Source organism: Fundulus heteroclitus, unplaced genomic scaffold (genome assembly GCF_011125445.2).
Source record: "Fundulus heteroclitus isolate FHET01 unplaced genomic scaffold, MU-UCD_Fhet_4.1 scaffold_78, whole genome shotgun sequence".
NCBI lineage: Eukaryota > Metazoa > Chordata > Actinopteri > Cyprinodontiformes > Fundulidae > Fundulus > Fundulus heteroclitus.
This window is the reverse complement of record NW_023397230.1, coordinates 918560-939200: the sequence shown is the minus strand read 5'-3', so window position 1 is coordinate 939200 and position 20641 is coordinate 918560. Positions and strand designations below refer to the sequence as shown.

General features: G+C 40.4%; 1 protein-coding gene across 3 annotated transcripts in view; it reads right to left on the bottom strand.

The window, feature by feature from the left end:
• The window catches only part of si:ch211-191a24.3 (tensin-3), a 63574-nt gene that overhangs the window by 16695 nt on the left and 26238 nt on the right, over window positions 1-20641 (bottom strand). For all 3 annotated transcript variants that reach the window (XM_012872165.3, XM_036134248.1, XM_012872166.3), the window contains 3 exons: window positions 17042-17172; window positions 15237-15345; window positions 15089-15157 (listed from right to left, as the gene is read on the bottom strand). In XM_012872165.3, the coding sequence (XP_012727619.2) occupies window positions 15089-15157; window positions 15237-15345; window positions 17042-17172 (309 nt within the window). The remainder of the gene's footprint in view (window positions 1-15088; window positions 15158-15236; window positions 15346-17041; window positions 17173-20641) is intronic.

The window sequence follows — 20641 nt, the reverse complement described above, 5'->3', positions numbered from 1 at the left end:
TAGTTTAGGTTGTCAATTTTGTTAGCTGACAAAAAAATATCGTAGGATGAAACTATTTTATATATTTATATACCAACTGTCTTAGCTGTTACCACTGTGGGAGAACATGGGGTTACTTCATTAAAAAAAAAAGAGTCATGAGACTAAATTAAACATGAAAATTGGGACAGAATTCAATGCTGGCCCACCCTCCACTGTGTTCATACAATCTGGCTAAAAAGAAACAACTCCTTGTTTCCTGTTTTCCTTATTTAGGACAAAAGAACAAACTCTTTCATACAGCTTCAGAATTTTATTTAAGTTTTGGTTAAAGTCGTTTAGCAAAACAACATTGCTTATGCTTACTTTCCTAGTTTAATCCTTTTTTTTGTTGAAAAAAAAAGTTAGACTTTGTGGTCCTCTTTTAGAAGTAGTTCTGCCTAAACTGGCCAGTGAAAAGGAGTCCATGTATCTGATTTGAGCTGTAATATATTCAGCTACATTATGATCACACAGCTCAGATGATCTGCAGCGAAGACCTCATGATTAACAGAGTTTATGGAGAAACTGTGCAGTTAGCAGAAAAAAACATTTTTATGGACGAAAATAGTGCTTTGCAAAAATGACTGGAGCTCACAAACATTTGCACATCCTGTCACACTACAATCACAGAATCTAACTCAATTTGGGGGGAATTTTTGGTAGGTGAACACAGAGCAGTTTGCAATGATGTGCAAAGAACATTTTTGACAAATGAAATGTGCCATGCATTGTTGTATAACCTTTAATTAAAATCGAGTGCAGCCAACTTACAAGGTTGGGAATACAGGCGTGTAAAGGTTTAAACGGCAATGCTATAAAATATTGTCAAGTCTCTTGCAGAAAACCTGCAAACCATGTTCATGTGATCAGACCATGTTCATATGTTAGAATGATAAAGTCAAAGTCCAGACCTTCAGCTAATAGAAAATTTGTAGAAAGACATAAAAAAATGTTTACAGACTCTCTCCAGTCATTCTGCACTGCAAAAACGGATCTAAAAATAAGTAAAACGTTTTTAAAGTTAGAGTATGTATCCTTGATTTGAGCAGGTAAATAATTTCATCTGCCAATGGAATGAGTATTTTGACCCCTAAAATAGGATAATTAGACATCCTGCACTTGAAATAAGATGACTGAGATGAATTGTTCCCATTTTAAGTGCAAAACTCTTATTTCATCGGCAAATCATCTTATTTACCTGCTCAAATCAAGGACAAATACACTAATTTTAAGAACATTTTACTTATTTCTAGTTCTGTTTTTGCAGTGTGATCAGGCAAGAGACATTTTTAAAAGAACACTTTGCAAAGCTGACAGATACAAGCCCCACAAGACTTGCAGCTCTAACAATAAATGTTTTTTTCCACAGATGGTGTTAGTGCCTGCACGTTTAAATGGGGTAACCTGGAAACGTGCAAAGGTTTTCTGTCCTCTTTAGGAGATTATCAAACACTAACCGTCTTATCAGCTTTGACTGTTTTGTAATTTAAACTAAATTCATCACAATATTCGTAATCGAGACGGTTTCACATCCACGACAAGAACCCCACTCGTGAAACTGCACTGATTTCTCTTCCTTTTGAGCGAGCACAAAGCCTCTTCAGTTTACAGTCAATCTGCGAAGAACCTTTTTTCCAGATAGCACTGACCCACGTGGGCTCGTCTGCCAACCACCGGCCAACCCACAACACATGCACATACTTTCTGCATCGCAGAGTGACGGTTACATGGCTCGGACAACAAAAAGGCCATGCCGTCACGCTCACCGTGAAGATAGATACTGTGTATCAGAAGAGAAAGGTTATCTGGGGAATTTCCCCATCTGATCACACTTCTAGTTGAATAAAAAGAACAGTATCAAATAGGGACACACAACAACAGCATAATACATAAACAATTATGCTGGGCAAACAGCCTACAGACCACAGGAATGTAACTACACGCATTTGGTCTCTGCACTCACACACACACACACACACACTGAGGCTCAAACTGGACTATATGGCCAGATTACAGCTGTTCGTATCTGTAACATTAAGGGGAAAAAAAGAGAACATATGGGGAAGAGAGGAGAAACAAAGGAGGAAGCCACTTCCTCCCAAACACACATCTGCTGTATCCCTGAATAGTATTAATTCAGAGTAAATTTCAGTCAAGTTGTTGTAGCTAAAATTGTACTTTATTGAAGTTATATCAACTGCAATGCTTATTTTCCTAGTTAGATTTTGGCCACGGTGGATATTTGGAAACAAAGCTAAAATGGTATACATATTTTTCTCGTCTCTTCTTAGTTTGAAGCTCTCTGCGTGTGACTTTTACCAAAAACTGTAACAGCTGCTGAAAACGCAGACTGACAAAATGTATAAAATTCACTTGTTTCATAAAAAGTTAAGCATGTGTGGTAAGTGAAAAAGAGTAGAAACTTAAATCCCATGTGCATATACCTCATGCCAGCAACACAAAAGTAAAAAACAATGCACACAAAAAAAAAAAACACTCAAGGTTTAGCCTTTCCAAACAAGGATGACCACAACTTTGTCACACACTTATCTATTTTTCCATACATCCATTCCTGCAAGAAACTTAAGTCCTCTTTTTAAGTGCACATATAGTTGTTAACGTTTTTATCTTTATTTTTCACATTTCAAAGTTCTACGCTTAAAAAAATTGCTACATCAAGGACTGTCACAGGTCGACAACTTTTGAAGGATAAAGCCTACGTATCCCTCTAACAGGGGTAGGGAGTTATGAAAAATAAATGACAGAAAATATTATTCAGTCAATATGATGCAAGGACTGTTCCACAAAGTCCATGGCCTGTAGTTGGTCTGAGAGCTCTTTTTTGCTGAAATCTTCCTCCAAAGCATGCTGGGACAACAAAGGCTCATTTTAATTCCTACCCTGAGTCACTGGAACTTTTTAAGTGATTAATGGGGTGCCTGCCATGTTGTACCGCTCCGGCTTCAACCGTTCGGGTCCGACCCAAAAGCGGTTTGGGCCAATCACTTTGCAGTACTGCAATTTAAGTCAGGATATAGTCAGCAAGAGTTGACGAGCTCACGGCCGAACCGAACTAAACATGGCAGATCAGGAGAACGCACGCGTAGCTGCTGCTATCACATCTGTCTGGTAAGACTCCACAATTTCTTCTTTGAAAGAAGAACAGGAGGAAATGCCTTGACTAGCTTACCTTCTTATGGTTTGTCATGACACCCGCTGCTTACGTTTTAATTTGATACAGTGATTGGCTAAAACCCAACCTTTGGTAAGAGGGCACTAGGTGCCGTTTCGCCCAATCAGCTCGGAGGGTTCTGCTGCATGTCCCTCCTTTCCCCAAACGGATTGAATGGGAGCAGTTCCAGATAGATTATGTACAGAAGGCAATACACATGATCGATCTGGCTGGCCAGGTTAGGTCTTATTCTGTGTGGCTTCAGATAGACTACCGTCATTATTAAGGCCATGAACCGTTTACCAGTTAGGCACAACTTTTCAAACAGTAGTCTGTTGGATACAGTGTTTGTTTTCCCACATGCTGTTCATTCTTCCTTCCAGTCAGCTCTTCATGAAACCTTAAGCAGATGTCTGAAGATACCCCTTAAGCTCCCTCTTTGCCAGGCCTTTCATGCTGCTCTGATTCAGCAGCAGAAGGTTTCAGCATTTTGTTTTTTTCTGATGAGAGGACAAAATCTCAGGTTGTTAAATGGGATTTCCCTGCAGTACACTTATGTTTGCATTGGCCGGTTTATCAGCCAAAAAGAGGGCACGAAGAAAAACAACATTAGAAAAAATAAAACAAAGTTGCATAAGGCAAATATAGAAAGGCAAAATGGGTAGGAAAATGTGTGTCTAAAGTGAGAAGACTCTAAGTTAGTTTTTGAAATAAAACTGTAAGAACTTATTTCCTGCCTTTGAATAGTCTGTGATGAAATCATCGTCTTGTAGTTCATATTTTGTTGTTCAACAACAGACCAAAGTGTTGATTCTCTACAACACTCCTACACATTCCTGATTTATTCAGGAATTCCAGTCGCTCACTAAACAGCCTGTTTTACTCAGCTCCGGAGGAAAAATGTTAACCTGTCAGAGCGGTGTGAGCAGGAGTTAGCTTCTCGTGATGCTAAATCTAAGAAAACCAGCAAGCATGGCTCAGATGAAACAGCTGTTTCAATCATAAAATCATCAGTCAAGCAGATGTTTAGGGTACTACTGTTGGGTGAATCAGACATGAAACCCTATACATTCATTCAGCTATGATGCATCCAACTGTGCTGTTGTCCATGTCCGTCTGTCCAGCTCTGGAAGTATCAGTCTGCTGAGGAGACTGAGGGGCTTTCACCCAGCTTATAGTTCCCATTAAGTCTTTACTGGGATGTGCTGAGAGGCGTGCTGTGTGGGGCATCGCAACATAAAAGTATCTGCTCTCCTTCTGATCTAACCTGCACCCTATTGTGACTCACACTTGAGAGAACACACACCTAAGACCCTTTTATTATTTATCCTCCAAAGATCATGGTCAAAACGCTTTTACTTTTTGATCTTCTCCATCAAGAAGGTGGTCCGAGTTGTCATAAATTGCACTTTTCCAAGACTGAAGACTGCATCTGGTTCTTGGATTTACTTACTGGTGTTGACAGATGAAGCTGTGTGAGAATTCATTAGTTAAAGTAGAAGAAGACATATCCAAGTCCTTCTTTGAAAAGCCACAGCTTGTTTCCTACATGCTATGGGTCTCTTGAACCCATGCAATACTCACTTAACTCCAAACATTTTCTGTTAAGGAGCAACAATGGCGCAGGAGCTTGGGAGTTCATCCTTTAACCGGTGGTTCGCCAGTTTGAACCCCTGCTTCGACCGTCTCAGTCGTTGTGTCCTTGGGGAGGACATGTCACCTGCGTTGTCTGCTGTCGGTGGTCAGAGCGCCTTGCTTCTGTCAGTCTGCCCCAGGGCATCTGTGGTTACAATGTAACTCACCACCGCCAGCTTGTGCATGACTGAATGTAGTTTAAAGTGCTTTGGGGTCCTCAGGACTTGATAAAGTGCAATACAAGTGTAAGCCATTAAGAAGCAAAATGTAAGTATTTTATTTTGAATACTAATATAACAAAAAACAAAAGAGCTGTCTAATGCTTGGTTTAATTTGATTGTTGCATTTATATGAATAAATAAATAAATAAAAAACTATAAGCGAAGGTCAGATGTTTCTACATTGAGCAGGATTCACATATGGAACCTGGAAAAAAACGATAGACAGATCTGGAGGAACCAAGCACTGAAGTAGGACACAAGGAAGCACATAGAAGACTGGATAAGTAAAAAGGAAATGAGGGAAAATAGAGTGAGAAAGAAGGGCACAAGGAAAGAAAAACAATGTAGACGGTCACCAAGGAAGAGAGGGAAAAAACAAGGAAAGGAGAGACAAACAATAGAGTGAGGAATGGACGATACAAGGAAAGACATTTATAATTCGAACAAGGAAGTAAGAAAGTAAAAAGTGAAAAAGGAAAGCCACAGGGAAGAAACTCAGGAAAGAATGGCATGAGAAAGGAAGAAAGACAGACTTGAGGAAGGACATGAGAAAAGAATAAAGGAGGAAAAGAAAGAAGGAAGGAGGAAAGAAAACAAGCCAGGATTGAAGGAAGGACACATGGAAGTATGGGAGGAGGGAAGGTGGAGGAAAGACAGGATAGGGAAGAAGGAACTACACAAGGAAGAATACAAGGAAGAAAGTGAAGAATGAAGGACTCAAGCAAGAAAAGACGGTGAAGAAGGGCAAAAAGAAGGAAGTAATGACAAGAAGGAAAAAGGTATGCAAACCGCAAGGAATGCTAGAAGGAGGAAAAGAAAGAAAAAAATAAAAGACACCATGAAGGATCGAAGAAAGAAAACATGGAAGAATGGGAGGAGGGAATCGGGAGGAAAGATAAGCCATTAAGGAGGGAAGTAAGGAAACAAGGAAGAAAGTAAAGAAGGACTCAAGAAAGGTAAAAATGACAAGATGGGAAAGTATGCAAGGCACAAGGAATGATAGAAGGAAGGAAGGCAAAATAAAGGACGAAAGGAAAGACAAAATGAACTGAGTGAGAAAGGAATAAAGCAAGATGAAAAAGGAAAGAAAGTCACAAGGAAGAAAGGACAACATTTATTGAACGGGGTGCAGAATAAAACCGGCAAATGCAAATACTTCCCCTTATCAAGTCTGGAAATATTTCAACTCAATTCTTCATTTTCCCCAACTTTTTCTGACTTTTAAAGAACCTTGTATATTATTTAAATAAGTAAAAAATTAACCATCAGAACTGGCATTGTCTGTACACTCGATGTTTGTGAGTCACCTGAAATCTATAGGGGCATATGCATCTGGTGGAGGGTCATTTCAGCCAGTGAGACCATAGGTGCTCTCAGCTAAAGAAAATTAAAACTCTGATTCCAGGTCACAAAAAAAATTACTAATGGGAAAAACATTGGCCAAATAAAAATAACCGACGAGGACTATTGGCCACATGCTGTACTGATTCATTGGAAAATGGCTTTTCTTTTGCCACGTATTCCTCTTTAAAAATGGCTTGAAACTATTTAAAGTCAGCATAAGACATTAAAGCCCCTAAATCAAAGAAAGATGTGTTTTTTTCCTACTACTGTTAAAACACCAAAACTATGAGCGCATTTTTAAAAATGTTGCGACTTTCATTGACTGTGACATCTCCGTCGGTAGCCTTCACCACACTGTGCACCCCAACAAAAACAGCCACGGCTTTTTCAAAGCAATCGAGATCAGTAGAGCAGAAATAAAAAGGGGGGGAAATGGCCCCTCTTTGTTAACCGCTAATACATCAGCATACTATCGAGGCCAAAATAAGCCCTTAACAGGATGAGATCATGAATGCAGCAGTGGAACAAACCACCTCATCCTCCCAGTAAATATGAGATGTCAGACAGGCTGCACAACGGCTCTCTGGGTCAATCCAGACCGATAAAAAGTGTTTCTATGGCACAAAAACAGATTTAAAATAAAAGCTTTTAAGAAGGTGTATGCATGTGAAAGACACAAACAAAAAAAAAAAAGACTACAACTGTTTGAAAATACAAGAGGTCTGTTTTCCTCATTATTTATACCCTTCTCCTTCTCTATGCGATTTTCACTGGGTGAAACGTTACAGTACTGACAGTAAATGAAGTAAGGAGAAAATCAGCCAAAAAGCAAAAGTTCAAAGCGAAATCCTTACTATAAACTTAGAACACATTAAACCTTTAAGCTTTTTGCCACTCGTGTGGGCGTGTACATACCAAGAGATGCAGTCATGATGGTGACAGCCCCAGAAGTTATCCCGTTATTGGCCGGTTGTGTCAAAACCTCCTGGGTCCCTCACCTTCCCGTCACTCGTTCTGCTGCTTCCTGCCGTGAATGAAATTCTCCCTTTTTTTTTTCTTTTTTTTTAAGCCAGGGACCTCCTCCTTCTTCACCTCTGCCTTTTAAAAGTCAATCTGAGCTCCACATGTAGGAGAAATCTTCATTTTTGTCGAAGGCTGGACAGTTTTTACTTCCACCTCCAACTCCTCTCATCCCCCAGAAGGAAAAAAAATAAGCCCCCCGTTTGTTCTTGGCTTGTTGTGACGCCACTCAACTTCTGGGTTTGTATGGAGGGAGGGACAGACGCAGGGAGGCAGAGAGGTGGTGTGTTGGAATTTCTTCCTCCTCCTCCTCTTTTCCTCCATCCCTCCCTCTGATTTACTGACCACTGAGCATTGTTCACGCTGGGTCACTGTGAGAGCTTTCCCCCAATCAGAGCGGATTCCGGCGGGGTCAGGGGTGACATGTGGCCTTTTATGGAGCAGTGAAAGCGATAGGAGGTGGTGGGGGGCTTGAAGGGCTTCAAAAAGGCCTCTCTGTCCGGGCATGTGTGTCCACTCCCACCATCTGCTCGCTACGAACACTGGGGGACAACGGCATGCAGACACATTGACACTGACTCCTGCCATGTGCCTCGCCTTTGCATGGCACAAATCAAGGCGAGGGGGCTGCTGATGAATTGATTTACGTTGCGTTTACTTTAGTTTCAATGAAAGCCTGTGCCCCCATTGTAACCTTGTTGTCACAGGAAATAAGCTGACCTGGATGTCAGCATTTTGCCTCTGTCCTTAAAGTGGCAAAAATAGATACAAGTTTGTTTACATTTTTTTGGGAGCACAATTAAAATCAGTTGGAAGACTAGCTGGAAGTTGGAGGAGTAAGCATAAGCCAACCCTGTTTCCTGATATGGCCTTTAATGTCCCAGACACCCTATGACAATTGATTCCAGTTTACAAGGGGTGTCGGTTCACTTATTCCCACACAAATAAAGAAAGTACAAAAGTCTAAATTCCATTTGAAGTTGCCGTTTGTGGCAAAATAGTTAGCTTCATACATAGCCACATGGTAAATTGCAGGTATGGCTACCTAGCATGTATTTTTTCTATAACAGTTCAGAGAAAATCCTTGTTTTGCCATACCATGTTGCCTTTTGTCTATGTTAAGGTTTCCAACCTGGGAGATGTTGTCGATGAGGAAGGGTGCTGAAATGAAGGTAATTTTTGGCTTTATTGTGGAACTGTCCCTGGTGCCAGATTATGACTCGGGGAATTGGCCTTTTACGTCCTCGTCCTTTGCCTGGCACCCTCCTTACTTTTTACCTGAACTCAATGTTGTTCAGACTTTGTTTTAACTGGAGGTGATTCAGTGTTTAAGTGTCTTATTCATAGGTGATAGTACGATGATCAGGGCTTCGTCAGCAGTAATGTGGGCACTGCTCTGGTCCATCATGGTGAAAAAGAAAGTGAACCAAGAAGAAAAACTCTTAACGGGGGATACATGGGACACTTTAAGATAGGGAAAGGATCTTTTAATCAATCACTAGGACTCGATAGATCTTTAAGTTTTCAGGCTTCTCTCCTGTGGAACCGACTCCCGGATTTGGTCCATGAGGCAGACACCCTGTCTACATTTAAGACTAGACTTAAACGTTCCTTTTTGACAAAGCTTATAGTTAGAGTGGCTTAGGTTACCTTGAACTATCTCTGTAGTTATGCTGCTATAGGCTTAGGCCGATGGAGGACATCCGAGTCTATTTTTCTCACTCTGCTGAGTTCTCCTACTGCTCTCCAATTTGCATTGTTAGTTGCCATTTTAACTTTTAACATTATGTTATCTCTTTTTTTCTCTTCATAGTAGGTACAACTGGTCTGGCGTTCTATTAGCTGTGACATCATCCAGGGGGGCAGATCGTCTGCCATTACCCTATAATATAGAAAGGATTCCTGGATCAATGTGTGCTTCTGTACTTTTTTGTCTCTCTTGTTGTGTCTCTGCTCTGTCTTCTCTAACTCCCAGTCGGTCGAGGCAGATGACCGTTCACACTGAGCCTGGTTCTGCTGGAGGTTTTACCTTCCTGTTAAAGGGGAGTTTTCCTCTCCACTGTCGCTTCATGCATGCTCAGTATGAGGGATTGCTGCAAAGCCATTAACAATGCAGACGACAGTCCACTATGGATCTTTCAGAAGGAGTGAATGCGGCTTGTCAAGACTCGATGCAATCTGCTGGGTTTCAACTTTTTGACCAATCTGTCTGATTTGATTGAATTTGACTTTGAATTGAACTGATAGTTTAGAGAACAGCTACTGCTCCTCCACACGAGGAGGTTGAGTCATCTGTTAAGGGGACCTTTGGAGGTTTTTCCAGACAAGCCCCTCTCAGAGGAGACTCCGGGACAGACCTAGAGCATGCTGGAGGGATTAAAACAAACGTTGTCATGGGAACACATCGGAAAGCCCAAGATTGAACAGGAGAGTGTTTCTCCACAGAAGAATACCCATCCTGGACATGTTTTCTTTCCAACCTGACCTCAGGGAAGTGAAAGACACTGGCTGGATGGACTGATAGAGAACAGTCTTCTGAAATAAGCTCAGAACTCAGGTGACTATAATTATATCTGTTTAAAGACACAAGGCAGATCTGAAAGACCTCCAAGCTCCAAAGGTAGCGTTGCTAAGGCCTTATTAAAAAAAGCTGTTGTTCATGGAGAAATACTAAAGGAAATAAGCATACAAATTTTTTATGTTTTAGGAAACATTTGAACTCCAAACACACTAAATCTAATCCAAAACATGTCCTTTGAGGAATCATTTATTTGCTTAAATGTTTAAGACTCTGTTATAAAAGCCAATCAACTTGCAATGTCCGCGTGATTTCTAAAGTATCTTCACTGTTGTGTTGGTAGTTTTTGTTTAGGTGGAGCTAAAGTAGTTTAGTTAGGTAGAAAATGAGTGAAAAGCCAGAAATATTTCTTTCTTAGTTTTGCTTTCACATGAAAGTTAAACTGCAAACTTTTTTAAAACAGTTTTTCTCCCGCATTGTTCTTATCTCTGCTGCACTTTATATTGTAATGTTATCTTATTCCAACTGCAATCTCATTACGCTGTCGTAAGCTGTATGCATCGAAATTTCGTTTTGTATATACTCTGACAATGACAATAAAGTTTGTCTAATTCTAAGACATTTTTCATCCCAACACCCTTATGAGCGAAAGCATACTCTTACCTCACAATAACAAATCTTTTCCCTCCAGCTACCAATTCCAAAGTACCCATTTTAAAAATACCTTTTGGCATCAAAGTTTGTTCTGGGTAAATGCTTGGGTTTTTAAAAGGATAAAACTCTGCAGCTTTAAAAAGCAATTTATTGTGTGAACAATTACGTTTATCCTGTCATTTTGATCTCTGCGGAAAGAGCAGCCTTGGTTGACATATGGATCTCAGAGGGGGCCCACAATTACTACAACATAAAACATCCCTACACATTGGCACTTGAAGCTTTTAAGGCCATTCAGCTACCTCTCGCTCATTACAGACAGCCATCTGAAGAGGTCCATGCTGAGACACAGACTTTCTCCTGACCTTTGACCGCTGCAGTTCAGACAGTCAAGTATTTGCCTGGGAGAGCCATCTGCCTGGGCTAAACCTCAGCGAGCAGCCTCGTCTACATTCCTTCCACCGCACGACGCTTCCTCCGGTGGAGAGCTCCTGCATATCACTGTTTATTCTGATGTGACAATGAGTGCACAGCGGAAATTGAGTTGTGTACTTTCACATGGCCAAAAAAATGCAGCTCTGCAATGTTACATAAAGTGCAGCAGGGTTGATGTTTTGGTTTGATTCACTATGACATCAAATAAAAAAGACTAGTGGTACTGTGATGTCTTTAAAGTGTCAGTCATAAATGTTTGATAAGAATAAACTATAACAATGTTTCACATCCTAATCAAAGCTCTATTACCTTATTGCTCCTGTTCCATTTTCTGAAACAGTGAGCAAACAACCTGTGAACGGGCCATTGCCGTCCATGCTACTGTACATATAAATTCAAGAGGTACAACACTTTGATTGCTTGCTAACCACAATGCATCATCTAGACGGAATGAAGAATACTTGCTGGATTCAAACAGAGCATCAACATGGGGAAGAAAGAGGATTTAAATAATTGCACATTGCATTGGGGCTGGTGCCAGACAAGCTGCTTTAAGTGTTTTATAAAACTGTTGATGTAAAGTGATTTTTCACAGCAACATAAAAATCTCACTGGTTCACAGAAAATGGTTTGAAAAATGAAAAACGTCCAGTGAGTGGTAATGGAGAAAAATGTCTCGTTGAAGTCAGACATCAGAGGTGTGATGTCAGACTGGTTGGAGATGATTGAAATATAACAGTGGCGCAAACAACTACTCGTTAGGGCCAGGGTATGTTGAAAATCTCTGAATGCACAACACCTTGTCAAACCTTTAAGCAGATGGTCTGGAACAGTGAGAGTCAACACTGGGTGCCTCTCCTATCAGCTAGAATTTGCAATTGCTCAGAAAGAAAAATGGGGAAAAACATTACCTAACCCTCAATCCATCCTGCCTAATATCAACAGCTCTCGTGGTGGTGTAATAGTGTGGGAGATATTATCTCTACATACTCTTGACATCTTTGTGCCAATTTAGCATTATTTAAATGCCACAGCCTACCTGAAAATTGATGCTGAACATGTCCATGTATTTGTTTTTAACAGTTGTCATGAAGCTAAAAAAAATAAAACAATCTAGCTTCCACTTAAAGTTTTTAATTAAATAAAATGCAACAAAAATAGAGGCTACTAATGACTTCTAAAATTTGTATATCAGGGCATTTATTGAATTGAGGTTTCTTGTAAAGGCCAATCCAGACAACACTTTCAAAGGCTCTGATGAAAAAGCAAAATTTAAGAACAGGTTTGTTCCTACAGCAATACAAAAGTTTGGATTTTGTGTTTTATTTGTGTTACATTGCAAACAACCAAATCAAAATATAAGACTACCACAACCATTCTTATTTTCAATATAGTTGTTCTCACAGAAAAAAAATGGTCTAATTAAAAGTGTAATTAATGCCTCTATTTATTTTTTACTTTTGTTCCCTTATTTAGGAGTCTTATTATAAGGTTGTATTTTTCTGATTTGCATATTCATTACTGTAATTAATTTAATGAAAATATAAATGTTTAAATCTTTCAAATCATGGGAAATTTGGGTATTTAGGTTTTGCCTGACAGGCTGAACAGCCTTCTTAGTTTCCAGCAGAAATGCAAACCATTACTCTAATCTGCTCATCTAAATGTGTCAGCAAAAAAGAAACTATTGCTTCTAATAGCATCATTAGCTGCATTTCTAACAGTTATTGTAAAGCTAAAAATACGGTTGGTTTATACAACTGACATGCTGTAGTTTTAACATTTTTCAACAAATGAGTTTTTCCAGAGTAATGCCTAAATTGTGCAACACTCAAACAAAAACAAATAAAAACCTGTAAGTTCAGCTCAAATAAGGAGCTTTTTGTCTTTCGTTCATAATCGTGCAGCCTTGGGACAATTTATAATGACTATAAATTAAATTGCAATAATTTTAATAGATAATCTCACTGCTCCTGTCTAGACAGAGCAAGTTGTTTGCCAGACTGCTGTTTCCATTTATGTGGGAAACAGGAAGCTGTTGTCTGACCCACAAAATGTCTGTAACCAAAAGACATTTTGTGCCCTTTGTTTAGCAGAGAGAGAGAAAATCAGGTGTTTTTCTGTACACTCTTTCATCATCCCTCCCTCCATCCTGTTGCATTTGCTCCGCAGAACAAGTTTACCATAAAACAGACGAAAAGAAGCAAAGAATAATTGCACTGTGAATAGTATGACACTTTATGCAGTAACAATCCTGCACAAAGTGTCACCTAACATACAGAAAGTATATACAGAAAAACAAAAGCATCTTAAGATATGAGGTTCTGAAAGACAATTATGTTTTTTGACACTACAGCAAATTCCACACGCAGCTGTGAGGTGAATATCTGCTCAAGCAGGATGTTCAAACAACAACAGACCCTCCCCTCTCGTCCTGGACCCTCCCAGAACAGGACGTGAGTGGACATCCTGTTAGCATAGGTCCTTTCCTCTGTCAGCTATTAATAGAAGAAATCCAGCTTCGACTTATCCCACTGGGCCCTAACGGCCCATTTCTGAAACGATTTTAACGTTTAATCTTTAATGACTCGAAAGTCTGCTTCTGAATCACCAAAAACAAAAAGTCATGAGTGCATATATATATATATATATATATATATATATATATATATATATATATATATATATATATATATATATATATATATATATATATACACACATATAAATATATACATATAAAGCCAGAAGAACATCCCAGCCTTCCACTGGTGTATGTTCATCTGAGATCGGGAGCAAACCTGTTAAATTACACACACTCAGACTCAATACCTACCAAAAGTATTCATACCTTTGAAATCTTTCCCATTTTGTCCTGCTACAGTAATGAACTTTAATGTAGTTTGTTTGGGTTTTATGTATGGAAAAAATGGTTTTAAATGTTTTTTTTCATAAAATACTGACAGGGGTGGCATACATTTGCATCGAGTATGCTTTATTGTGTTACCTCTAAACTTAATGAATTGTAACTAATCACCTGCTCTTAGGACCAATGAACACGTCTATCAGGGAAATAATAAAGTTTGGCAACCTATAAAGCAGACTTGCTAGCGGACCCATAGTAACTTTGAAGGCTCTGCAGAGATCCACAGCCCAGGTGGGAGAATCGGTTGGCAGGTCAACTATTTGTTGTGCACTTCACAAATCGTGCCTTACAGAAAAGTGGCAAGAAGAAAGACATTGTTGAAAAGAATCCACAACATGTCTCATTTCAAGTTTGCCACAAGATATGCAGGGGACGCAACAAACATATGGAAGGAGATGCTAACTGCTAACTCCCCACAGAACACACCATCCCAGAGGGAAGGCTTGGCGGTGACAGCATCATGCTGTATAAACAGAGAAGCTGATCAGCGTGGATAGATAGCTGCATGGAGCTATATACAGGGAAATCCTATAGAAAAACCTCTTAGACTCCCGCTAAAGACTAGAGACTGGGTGGAGCTTTACCTTCCAGATGAACAATGACTGGTCCAAAAATATTATCTATCTAATCTGGCTGAGTTTGAAAAAATATACATACAATGTGCAAAAGCTGCTGGAGATAGGCACCAGTGCCCCATGACTCTGCATGGATTAAGCAGGTACATAAAATGGAGAGGGGGAGGAATGGATGGAGAGAGTGACGTTGGGAGGGATGGACAAGTCAATAGACTTGCAGCAACATGTGCTTCTTTGGTAAATAGACCGAAATTTTAATTATTATTATTTATTTTTTGTCAAGCACTTTTTCACTACAGCCACATTCACCCAGCCAGACTCGTTCATACAGAGATGCAGATTAGTTTGAGAGCACTGCCCGAGGGCACATCAACATGTAGTGGAAGGTAGATGGAATCAAACCCACACTACACTTTTTGGTCACTTCACAAATATGTGCAACTTTGTGTTGCCTTACACATAGGTTTCAATTTGGTGTAACAGAGAGGAATTAAAAAGTTCAAGGGGTATGGACACGTTTTGCAAAGCACTGTATGTGGCCGGGCATTCACTTTGGAGAAAGTCTACCTTGTGTCCAGCTGTGTTGGTCCCACTGACTGCCGGCACCGAGCTGGGAAAACTCAGAGAAATGTTTCACTGGAAAGAAAAGGAAAACACTGATAAGACACAGACACACCCACGGCCATGGGGGCTCACTTTCTACATCGTCTCTTACCATAGGGCGTTGGAGGAGAAACTGGAAAAGATGGAGTCGCTGGAATTACGTCAGAGTTGTCCATCTGTCCGCGGTAATCCACGCTGTTCGTTTTGTAGAGATGACCATGCTTTTAAAAAAGACCAATACGGAGAATGAGGTGAGGAGAAAACAGAGGGAACGGTGGAGATTTTTCTTTATTAAGTGTTAAGAGATGACCCCCCCCCCCCCCCCCCCCACACAGAAAACACAGAGCAGCAGACATCAGTCTTGTGATCAGTGTGTGGCTGCAGCCTGTGTTTTGCTGTAAACACTCAGGTCATTGATGCTATGCAGGCAAAATGTTGGGTGAAAGAAAAGTCCAGACTTTCCTAAACGAAAACGCAGAGAGAGCAAAACATATATAAATGGTGCGTTTCCTTATGGTGACTGTTAAGATGCTTTTAGACGGTTGTGCAGGGAATTAAAACAACACATATTCAGCCTTGTTAATATCTTAAAAGGAGTTCAGAATAAAAACTGTTTTTCCCCTTTATTCTCACTCAGGAGTCCAACTGAAATCACTATCAATCTAATTATTATAAAAGAGTCACAAAAACACAATGTTTTGTTGTGCTAACCACTGATACTTTTGAAGGAAAGCATGCAGCCACTTTATTTTGCTTCAAAAACGGCTCACATACAGGAAACTGCTGCTAATACATCTGATGCTGTAATGATGTTGTTTTTTTCTGGTTCAGCAACGTGGGAACATTCAGGACGTACCAGAGTCCCCAGCCACTTCTAGGACTGACTCCTACTGAAAAAGTGCAACAGAATGAAACTGCGACCAGTTTAGAGCTTGGTCATCATTGGCATCAGGTTTGCGTACAGTGAAGAAATTTGGACAAGAAGGGCAGCAAGGAAGCTGGAGAAAAATCAAGGAGACAGTGAAATTCTGCAAGAAATACAAGGACAGAGAACAGAAGACTGATACAATGTTATTTTCTCAGAGGGATCCTCCCTTTTAACTTTGCCTGCAGGCTAAATTCTCCCGACTTTTAAGCATTGATACAATCCATGTGTGAGGTTGCTTCTCCTACAACGGGGTGAGCGTACTCCCAATACTGACCAAGAGCACTGGAATGATTAAAGAGCGCGATCAAAACGTCCTCCGACAGCATCTTCGTCCAACAAACCAAGGGAACAAGATTTATGTTTGTGGAATGATGGAGCACAGTGTCAAAAGATAAAAGTGATTATGAAGTAGGTTAAAGATGAGAACATGGACATTTTGGACCTGCGATCAGAAAAAAAAAATCTGCATATTTTTAAAAACCAAAAGCAGGTGGAGAGACAGAAACCAACAAAATCCAAGCTCTGATCAGACCAGCATGGATTCTCAGTCATATTTAGCCCAGAAGTCTCAATATTGTTATTTTTATTTTTTTTTAAAAGGAATAATCTTTATTCCATTTTCAGTATGGTAGAGAAACATGTGAAAACTGTTGAAGCCAGAAAAACAACATTAGCTTTTTATCACGAACAAAACCTTTGGTGGAAATTTCTTCCAATTTTTAAATCTACAGATACATCAGCAGTTTTATTATAACTATAACATGTTTTAAATGTGTGAGTCTTCGCAGCCTACATGGCTTCAAATGCTTTTAAAATAAAGTCGAAATGATTCATGATTCCGAAACGTTACCTGATAAAACAAGTTACATATGTTTGCACCATCATTATGTGTGTAATGGCTGCAAAGCAGGCAGAGAATGTGGTTGTTTGTTCATCATCACACCTCTTTCTAGCGGACAGCCTGTCAGCTGAGAGCAAACTGAGTTTACCTTTGAGGTTGAGAAGGACGGACTGTTGGCTGGGGAGCCTGTGAAGCTCTCAGGTCCACCTCCTCTCCATCCCGGACTCTTAGGGCCGGCATAGTCTGTCACGTCGCTGACATGTTTCTGTTGTTTCCACCCTGATCAGGAGAACAGTGATAAAGAAGGGGGGGAGCAGGAGAGGGATGAGGATGGGAGGCAGACAGTAAAACTGATTATAATCTGACACGCAATCCGTTAGAGACTCAAACACAGTCATGTGCTCTGCTGCTACACGCATTTACACCCCCAACCAGTCTAGTCTTAAAAAAAAAAAAAAAAGGCAGGACATTTAACTAAATTGACACCTTTGCTGTAAACAGATGCTGACTTGCCAATAAAAGGGCGATGACAGTGCTCGGTGTTTGCCTTTGACAAAACCTTCTATCCGTGTGTTTTATCAGCAGAGGCAAAGCTCGTGTGACAAAGAGAGCCTGCACCGTAAACAGATGGTGGAACATTACCGCGTTTGGTCGGAAAAAAACATCTGCTGGAACAATCACTTCATCTTTTTTTTTTTTTTTTTTTTTTTTAGATATGGATACACTATTGTCCTCTGAGTTCAGACTCTGTTTAAAATATGCACGTTTTCTCGCTGGAATATTTCTTTTTGCGATAGACTATATTATGAATAGGCTGGTTGCTGAAGGACAGAGGAGCATTATGAGTTTTTGTCAGGCCTCAGTTCAAATGTAAAACAAAAAAATAAAAAATATGGTGTCAAAGCCCTGAGACTTCATTTAGAATGAGGAGGAGGGAGAGGAGGAGTGGAAGCAAAGCACAAGCATTCCTCACTGGCTTTCTAATATCACTTTAAACACGTTTCAGTTTAAATCAAAATCCACTTTAGGCTGCAGAGTCTTGCCGTAAAGCTCTTAACGTGATCAGCTAAAACCAGATTTTAGGTTGTATATATATATTGCTTCTGACAGCGCTCACCAACGTAGCCTGACAGTGTGCAGCTCCATGTTAAAATCAAAGCGCCAGCTGGCATGCTCTGCTGGGCACTCTTTACAGATAACAGATAGCCCTATACCTGCATCTCCACATGCTGTTGTTACGAAGATGACAATATTGATGTTGTTGGCGTCTTGAGGTGTGCTGGCATGGAAAGTTGTTGAGGAAAAACCTCAATGAGCTCAGCAGCCTCCTCCCACAGTCAAAAACAGGACACCTATATTAATTGGTCCCTCTAAATTGTCCTTAGGTATAACTGTGTGTGTGCATGGTTGTCCCATTGTCTCATTGTTGTCTGTCAACCTGTTCCAGGTATAGACGGCATTCAGCGTTATCCTAGGAAGGGTAAAGTTGGGTTCAGATACTGTAAAAGATCAAGTAGAAGATCTCAGATAATTTTCAGGAAATGTGTAAAGACCCACGCTGGGGACTCCGAAATTCAGCCAAACACACTAGAATGGATAAACTTCAAAAAGGTTTATTAAAACCTCAGCAATGGACTCTCCTTGGAAGCACTGGGCTGCTTTAAAGTGTGCCAAACAGAACTGGCTTCAATGTTATCAGAGAAGGCATGGAAAAGGAAAGTGCTGGGGTTTTGACCAGATGGGGTGGGGGTATTGAATTATGCATTAAACAGGACAGTCTGTGTAACTTTAAAACACAAATTGACAAAAAAAACTCTTCTTTCAGGCTATGTCCAGAACTCGAACACAGAACCAGTTTACAGGCAATGGTCATACACACAGGGGCAAAAAGGAGGCGCAGGCAGGGATCATGGGTGCTAAATCAGAGCAAGGGTCGTTGCTCAGTAATCAGATTTGCTGAGAGGATCCGTCAAGGGCTAGGCAAAGGGACAGAATCCGAGGTCGAAGAACAATGGTCAATATCAGGAAGTGAGTAAGAAAATGCTGGATCTCCACTGGCAAATGCGGTCGAACAAATCTGGCAAAGAGGTAGGCACTGAGGTGAGCTATGTGCAGCAGATAACAGGTGCGGTTGGAGGTTGATTAGATGAGGAACAGGTGAACCTGAGGTGGGCTGTGCTTATATGTCATGTCTTGCAAAGGATTTTGGGATTCCTCGTAGCTCCTTAGCACTGGTAAGGGACATCGCAAGGTTCCTCTGCTAAATTAGCCGCGGGAGAAAGCATATAGGCTCCTTTTGCTACCTCCTTCCTTACTGACTGACTGCACTACTCAGACAGCACTTCCACTTTGGCTATCAAATAAAAAAAAGTTGCTTGGAACACATTCCTCATTATGAGAATTGTAAAGGGACGAAAACAGTAGTCATAAGTGGACAAAAAGCACGGTAAAGATCATAGAGGCAGTTGGATTTGTCATTATGCCATCGTTTTAGGGATTTACCACTGATGTTCAGACACTTCAACATGTTATGCTTGGGTCTGAGGTCTCTCCTACTGGTACTCTGTGGGTCGAGAGCTACGTAGTTTGAGAGTCACCGACACAGAGGCTAAAATTTGTAAGAGCTCGGTTTTCATCACCCCAAAAGTCTCATGAAAGAAAAGCTGGAATGAGCCACTGAAACTAATCCAGCTACTGTCCCCGTGGCAAGCCTGCCAAAGGAGCTTCCATGGAAGTCTCAAGTATCACCTAATGTCCGCCATATTTGTTACAGCATTGTACTCTTTTCAGGAAGATGAGAGGGCGAAGGCGTCCTGTCAAAACTTCAAAAGCATTCCTGAACGCTTACAAGTTCCTCCAAAACCATCCCCTGAAAAACACTCACTGTAATAACGGACCAAGTCAAGTGTTAGCTGCAGCTTAAATTGTGCCCTGCAGGAACAGTCAGCACCCCCCTCCCCCCCCCGCCCCCCCTCCCAAGGCTTTGACACATGGATCTGTGTTATGTACAAACACTCAGGCACCATTTCCGGCAAACACATTCTAGGTTGCTGCCGAAACTAATAAGTAAAAGGATGAGAGGTTAAATGTTGCAGAAAGACGCTAAGGAGACATTCCTGACAAGTCTGAAAGGTTTTGAAATTTTGCAGATAAACCCTAATCACCCTGCTCTGAGGTCAGTCCGGATTGAACAGCTGCTTTTCATGCAGAGGGCTTCAAAGCGGAGACAACCCTCGTATGACACAAGAAAACAAATGAGTGACAGAGAGGTCACAGAACGGGCCTGGCTGCTTCCTCCAGGCACCGTCCCAGTCGACACGGTGCAGTGAAGTCATCATATAGCATGTGCCAGCAGACTGAGAAGAAACAGTCAAGGAGAGGCAGCGTGGGGAGATAAATATCCTTCCAAAAAATGCATCATCAATGATTTGGTGAGCTGGTTTGGCCCTGTAAACCGCTATACATTTATAGTATGTGTTATTCGTCAGTCTACAAATGCATCAAACTGTAAGTTACCAATTTGTTTACTTTTTCTCGTTTGCTATTTCCAAATTTTTCCACATGCAAAAAGTATATATATATATATATATATATATATATATATATATATATATATATATATATATATATATATATATATATATATATATATATATATATATATATATATATTTTATCCTGAATCAGTTCCCACTCGTTACATTGCCATGCACAGTTTATTTGAACTAAAGGGCCACCTGTCGATTTG